Consider the following 7,396-nt stretch of genomic DNA (forward strand, 5'->3'; position numbering starts at 1 on the left):
GGCCAGCGTTTGTTTGGATAATAAAGACTTTACTGTTCAAGTAACCAGATGTGTGACTGTGTCAATGCCACACACATTCTTCTAAAGCCTGATGCATATTTAAGACTAGTTCATTGTTCAGTGATGTGGATCACAATTTAGCATAGCTGACAAGAAACACAAAAAGGACTTTTAGAAAATGGTTTGTATTTAGTGTGCAGATAATGTTTTTGCAGGGCTGTTGTTGCCTTGCATTTACACTAAATTATACTCACAGGCTTCATAATGTAAATCTATAGTTGCCTGGTAATAACTAAGCTTTTCCACTAAACCAAACAGTGTTTGTTACTGTAATTTTCATACTTTGTGCAGTGAAGATAGACTCATTCGGAGCGAGGCAAGACTTGGTGTTAGAGCAACTGTTGATGATATTGCAAGAAAATTTGTAGATTCACAGAAAATCTTTCCAACATCTCCAAAGCTGTGTGTAGTACATGAAAATAAAGAGGTAAAATTAAACATTTGGAAGAATTAGGATCAGTATTAGAAGGACAACACCTAAAGTGTGAAGTCAGCGATATTAATAAATAAAGTGCATCCAATCCTGTGCCTCACAGTACCTTAAAGTACATATGATACACCTGTTTCTATTAGTTTATAGGATTTTGATTAGAAGAGAGGTTGAGGGTACATGTGGAGAAAACGAGAATGCAGAAAGTTGCAAAAATAATACATCAAAAGAAAAACATATTTTTGGATGAAGTCTACTGAGATTTTATTCCAGCTGTACAGCTGCAGCCAAAAGTTAAACTGTCTTTGAACTCTGAGAGGGAATAGAAAGGACACAGCTGTAACCCCTTGGTTGAAGCTGGGTCATTGTTCATTGAACTGAGAGAGAAATAGGTTGGCACCGTGGTGGGAAACATCCGGATAGGAAATGCAGCTATGGAAAATCTGAGACTGTGAAGCCTGTTTAGACTAACTGTCACAAGTTGGAAATAACTGTCAAACTCGTTGACTTGGTGCTGATGACGACATTTGACCTGCAGAGGGCAGCAAATCACCTTCATTGGCTGTGACGCGAAGAAAAGGTGCGTTACATTGTCCTGTTCACTGGGGGCGCCAGAACTACACTTCATATGATTGATTCCCGCAGAAGAAGAAGAAGACGAAGAAGAAGAGGGAGAACCCCACTTTGAAATGTTGTTTGGTGTTGAAGAAGTGTATCTGCCGCTTGTAGAAGTTTCTAAAGCTTTTCAATCATTCAAGACTCAGTTAACAGATGACATTTTAGCCAGGGTGACGTATTGTTAGAGTTTGTGTGTAGCGTTAAGTTACACCGTTAAACTGAGACGTTGTCTCGTGCTGTTTGTGAATGGCTGTAAGCTAGCTGTCACTAGCTAACAGTGATGTCCTCGGCGTGGACAGGGCGCCAGGGACAGGTGGGAGACCTGAGAAACCACAGCAAAGAGGAACTCCAAGAACTGCTCCTGCGACAGCAGAAGATACTCTCTAACAGGTAAGTTCACTCTGTTAACCCCAGTTTCAGCCTCCCGTCTATATATGTAAGATAACGTACAGGCACAAACTGGCTCATACGTGACTCAGTGTGGCACTTCCTGCCATACAACCACCATCAAAGTAGCTCTGATGTACTTTGATTATGCAATGTGACAGAGGAGACATAAATAAGATTATTTGTAAGAAGAGCTACTTTATCATGACTGAGGTAAGCCACTCTGTTGCCCGTCAGTGTGTTCCTACAAAGAACGAATCATCTCTGTATTCAATACTGTCAACTCACTGGAGTGTTTTAAATATGCAAACGTCCACGACATATGTAAATGCTCTATGAATTGTAAGTTACAACATTTATTATAAGGTGGTTGTAAGGTTATGTCAGTTTTTTGGACCAAGGGATGGCAAACGTGTTTTAGAGAAAAAAAGTGCAAAGCTTTACTATGTTCATGAGTCACGGTCTGCACTACCATGCTGATGAAACAGCTTGGATGCAACATGTGAAATTATTTAAGCCAAAATACAGATGGGCACTAAAGCTGACAGAAAGCTGAATGGAGAAACATAACAAATGCACAGCAGTTGAAGGGATATGAGTGACTCCACCACCACAGTCAAAACACCAGATTAGAGAATAACTAGTGGAACAATGGTGTTCATCCCAATCTGTCTGCATTTAATGTTGTTTTATGTGTTTGATGTCTTCCATATATGTCTTGAATGATACTTTAAATATAGCATGGACTGTGTTTGTCTTGTTCGCAGTCGGTTAGTACAGACTCTTCCTGACAAGGGGAAAAAAATCAAAGAATTTGTGGAGAACGTGCGTCTTGCCATTGAACGCCATGATGAAGAGGAGAAGAGACAGAGTTTGGTGTCTGCTGCCAGGACAGAGTTACAGTCCAAGTACCAGCAGGCTTTCACTATGCAACAACGCACTACAGTCAACACACGAGCAGCCTCACACCAGGACAGGCAACATGAGGCTTCTGCAGGTGATGTGATGCAGGAGAGGGAGACCTCACCTGCCTCAGCCAACGTGCAGGAAAACAACACTTTGGACGACCAGCAGGACCAGTTCATCTCCACAGCGGCTGCTGGTGAAACCATGGAGACGGCTGCTGCTGGGGCCTCTCTGAACTCTGATCAGACAAAAGAGGGTGACCTTGTGGAGGCCTTGGAAAGGGTCAGACTGTCTGAAACTAGTACTGGTTTCAGTAGTGAGTCCAAAGACCCATTAAACAGCACAGCAAGAGACAATTACTTTCTCAGACAGCAGATACCAAAAAAGCCTCACTATGTAACTGTCCTGGAAAAAACAGAGAAGACTTCAGCTCTCAGGAAGCAACAATTCAAACCAAATCAGTGAGTGGATTTTGTTTCATGATGTGACGATTGCTTCTGTAAACATCAATACTTGTCATTTTGCTTTCTTTATAGAACTTATCCATGTGAATAACACCTTCTCAACTGTGTTTCCAGACTACCCCACAGAAGTGACGTCTCTCCCTCAGGATCCTCCTCACCCAGCCAGTCTTCTGAAGGCTCCTCACCGCTCTCTGCACAGGCCAGGAGGGAGCGGGACAGAAAACACCTGGATGACATCACTGCAGCCAAACTCCCTCCTCTTCATCACAGTCCGGCCCAGCTTCTGTCTCTGGAAGAGTCAGCTGCCCTCCTGAAGGAACAAACCACGAAGCAGCTCGTAAGTGCGGCTGAGTCCTCCACACAGTACATATTTACATACAGTACATATATTAAACTGTGGACAGACTGACAGGGTCAGAAATTTCCACATGCCAGAGCAAATTTTGTCTTTGAATAAATTAATCGCTGAATGCCTTTCTGACAATCAGGCTTGGGGAATTACAAAGATTTGGTGGGCATTCAGACCAAGTACAGCCTGGTGTTAAAAAATACAAGAAGTGGCACTGGTGCCGGTGTGCTGCTTCAGGTACTGTTGAGACATGACATTAAGGTCCAGGAAATCCAGTTTGGGTAACAGATATATCATTTTGAGAGCTCATCTGATGGCAAAACACTGCACAGTGTTTATATAAAGAGAGAAAATGTTGCTGCTCTGTTACTCACAGTATCTTTATTAGCATCTTTTTATGTCCAGTTGCGATGTAAATAGGAGAAATGCAGTGTTCACATATCAAAGTAATAATTAGAAATATGCTCTAGCATATATTTGGCAGGTCACCATTGCACCTTACTGGATGAAGTTACATTGTGGTCAAACTAAATTTGAGCAGGTTCCCCTATTTTGCCGCACAACCCTGTGTGTTTTTTTGCTGGAGCCCTTATGCATCGACATTCCTGGACTGGCCTCATTCAAATGAATGAGAGCGCTGCATTGTTACAGAGCGCTAAAGTGGTTCTGAACACAGCGTTAATTTTATACAGTAAACAATGTATTTGACCAGTGATAAGTATTATTTACAGGTCTTTATCTCATCTCATCAAATGTGGCATTAAGTCCATGTCATATCCCTCCATCAGCTCTAGGGGGCAGCGTTCAGGCAGTGCAGGCATCGAGTATCACTTCACATCCAAAGTAATGACTTAAGAGCCAGACGTCAAACAGTGTGCTGTTGTCAACTGTTTAGCTTATTGTCAGTCCTACTTTTGTTGAGGGTTTAACAGCTATGGCTGTGCTGCTTTATGATAATGTGCTTGTTTTCTGTTTACCAGCCTATTCATGTCAACTTTTTCTCTGTGTTGTGTTTAATTTCAGGAGCTGCAGGCCAAGCTGGCAGCCCAGAAACTGTCTGAGGGATTGAAGATTTCTATGGGGAGCTGCACTCCTGACAGTGGCCCCATGGCTGCCTACAGAGAGGTTCACGATGAAGGAGCCCAACTCTCCTCAGAGGAAGACTGATCCTGGAAGGCCAGAGCTGGGGAAACCAGTGTGACCTTGGCCCTGAGGGAACCAGGCTTTGGACCTCGCAATCAGGACCCATCAAACAGGATTTTCCCTCCAAGGACATGAATTCTTAAGAGAGGCAAAGGGTCTTTGCATGGTGTGAGGACATAGTTGGTAACCCAGACTCAGCTCAGGAAACTGAATGGCAGGTTGAGAAACTAGCTTACTTAGTTGTCATTCAGTTCGTATTGAGTGCAGTTTTTTAGTGGCCTGCAGGAATAATAAGACCTGCTGTTGACTAAGAGTTTTAAATGCTACATTTTAAGCTTGTGTCACAAGGGAATGTTTCATGTCACTATACAGAAACTGATGATGTTATGGCTTTTTGAGCCTGAGTGTATTGTGCTTTGAAATTTCTATTTGAGCATGTTAATAATCACATGCACTTAAAGCTCATCAGAAAGTGGAGCAGACTCTTTTGGCACTATTGCAGTTTTATGCAGAAAATAAACACAAGCTTGCAGACGTGTCAGAGTTTACTGTCACAGAATTTAATAAATACATCTGATTTCCAAAACGGTTGTGTTTGTCAAGAAGACAATCCTTTTCCAGAATGGTTGAAAATGGATCTATAAGACATATTCTTTAGGTTCTCCTCTCTAGTATGAAACGGCTCACTCATGAGAGCATTAGGAAAATGGTCATCCAGTTTCTTCAGCACAGCAAGCCTCAGGTTAGCGTCACTGTGTATCTCACAGTCCTCTGCCGGCTGTAACCAGTGTGCTGGTAGTTCTAGTGGCATCGTGGAGACATATATATATATAAAAAGGCTTTTTCTGCCGCAGGACTGAGCCTGCAGGAGAGGTGAGTATGAGGGCTGAACTGAACCCTTAAACTGGAAAAAATATAAACCGCACAGCAGAAAATCTATCGTGTGTAACAGCACAATCTCTGAATTGGACATCTTCATGAAATGTGAAAAATGTGCATTGCAAATGTGTATTATACTGTGTCATATTTAATGAGCTCAACACAACTCTAAAATGTGAAGTCTAAGGTGAGTAAGACATACTGTTCTCTGCTGAAAGAGATTCAGAGTGTCAAGTCTAAAATAAACGTAGAGCTTTTAATGCACCACAAAATTGGGCTTTAAGTACAGCAGGAGGTTATGTTCTGTTTCCTCGATGCGGATGAATTAAGTTTCACTCATTTCTGAATATCAAATAGAAGCAAGCTCTTTTATTAGTGAAGCCGTGGTCAGCTGCAGGCACTGGTTTTCTAAAATCCTGTGAGATGTTATCAAGCAGGGGTCTGTGACACACTTGATAAGATTAATGCAGGGTTAGTGAAATATTGAAGCTTGATGGCTGAGACATCTGGACTGCATTTGGGTCGTGTTGTTGCTGGGAATGGCAGGCGATGATGGGACGGCAGCAGGCTAATGCAACATGGCAAATACCATTTCTCAACTTTGTTAATGGTGTGGTAGATAAGAAGTGCCAGCTACGTTCAGCATCTTTCCAAACTGCCTTTCCCGTCATCTCTCTTCAGGCCGCAGGCCATCTTAAGTCAAACGGCCTGATTCCGGGATTTTAATGAGGAAGAGAGAAGGCACCGAGGCACGTTTTGGGGGAAATGAGGGTGGGTTCACGTCGGTCAGAGTCTGGTGGTAGATGCTCCTTGATAACCTTTGGTAATTTTTGCTGAGGCATTGGTGGGAGATGTTTTTTTTTTTTTTTTTTTTCAAGCCATCTGATTGCTGTGTATTTAGACTCTGTATCTGATGGGCTCCAGAGTGGCCCTGAGGTGACGTCCAATAACAAATACATGAGCACACTCCGCAGAGGATCCTCATTGCGCTGGGATTAATTACAGCCTACCTTGCTTACAGAAATTCAGAGACTGTTACCAATTATGGGGCACATTTTTGCTGTAGCTTTTCTCTGTGGTATCTGGCGTCAAACCTAACTCTGAACGTATGTTGATGTTGTTGAGGTGGAACCAAGCACACACTCTACAGTCAAAGCTTTTTTGTGTTGTCCATTGATGATGAGGTTGTTTATACTTCAACTTGAATCCCAGACCCCTGGTCTCAGATTAATAAGCTCCTCGTGAAGTAGTCTGCAAGTGATTTGCTCCAACTCTGAGTCCGAAATCACACGTCTCGCGGGAGTAGAAATAATTTGCTGTTTGGGAGGGGAAACTGGAATGTGATTTCAAAACTGCCTCTTCAAAGAGCAGTCAGCTCGGCCTTAAATTAGATATACAGCATGATGTATAGACTGGCGTTAAACTCGAGTTAGGCCCTCAGCAGAATGATTGGATTATATCTGCCAGGTTACAAAGTCTGAGGTCATGCTTTTTCCATTCTCTGATGTTTTTGTCATATTTTTCAGGGTACATGAAGAGATGAAATAATGCCGCACACAGCAGCTTTCTGCAGATACGGTTACAGCCTATCTCCTCATCCCAATGAGAACCAGCTCTCCCTCCTCTCACTGCGCTACAGCCGGCCGCGGAGCAAGCACTCACAAGACGGCAATACAACAATATACAATTCAAGAAGTTAAGTAAAAGTACAGAAGCATTTTCTTCTGAATGAACTAAAATATCAAAAGTAGAAATATTTGTTTGTGACTGATATACAGTATTATTATATCTGATACTATTAGATTGTAAGCAACATTTTACTGTTGTAGCAAGTTTTAGCTACTTCATATACAGTTTGCTAGTTTAGTTCAGTGGTTCCCAAACAAGGGGTCAGGCTCTCTTAGGGGTCACTAGAAAAATCTTTATTTTTAAAGATTATCATATTTTTTTTTATAAGTGTAAAACCTTAATTTGAAAAGTAACCAGTAAGTCACTGTTAGATAAAAGTACAATATTTATATATGAAATGTAGTGGAGTAGATCTACAACGTAGGCTAGCATAAAATGAAAAGACTTGTACTTGGGTATAGTACTTAAATAAATGCCGCAAACTTTTTAAAATATACTATTGGTTGACATTTTTAATGTGTTTTGTTAAGG

At 41.8% G+C, this 7,396-nt stretch overlaps 1 protein-coding gene across 1 annotated transcript; it reads left to right on the forward strand.

Annotated features, from left to right (window-relative positions):
* The first annotated feature begins 1,141 nt into the window (after positions 1-1,141).
* polr2m (RNA polymerase II subunit M) lies at positions 1,142-5,394 on the forward strand. The gene is made up of 4 exons (XM_076727842.1): positions 1,142-1,498; positions 2,263-2,862; positions 2,980-3,202; positions 4,238-5,394. Exons 1-4 carry the CDS (start codon positions 1,389-1,391, stop codon positions 4,379-4,381), a joined length of 1,077 nt encoding a protein of 358 aa, XP_076583957.1. The 5' UTR covers positions 1,142-1,388; the 3' UTR covers positions 4,382-5,394.
* The last annotated feature ends 2,002 nt before the right edge of the window (positions 5,395-7,396 follow it).

Source organism: Chaetodon auriga, chromosome 1 (assembly GCF_051107435.1).
Source record: "Chaetodon auriga isolate fChaAug3 chromosome 1, fChaAug3.hap1, whole genome shotgun sequence".
Classification (NCBI taxonomy): domain Eukaryota; kingdom Metazoa; phylum Chordata; class Actinopteri; order Chaetodontiformes; family Chaetodontidae; genus Chaetodon; species Chaetodon auriga.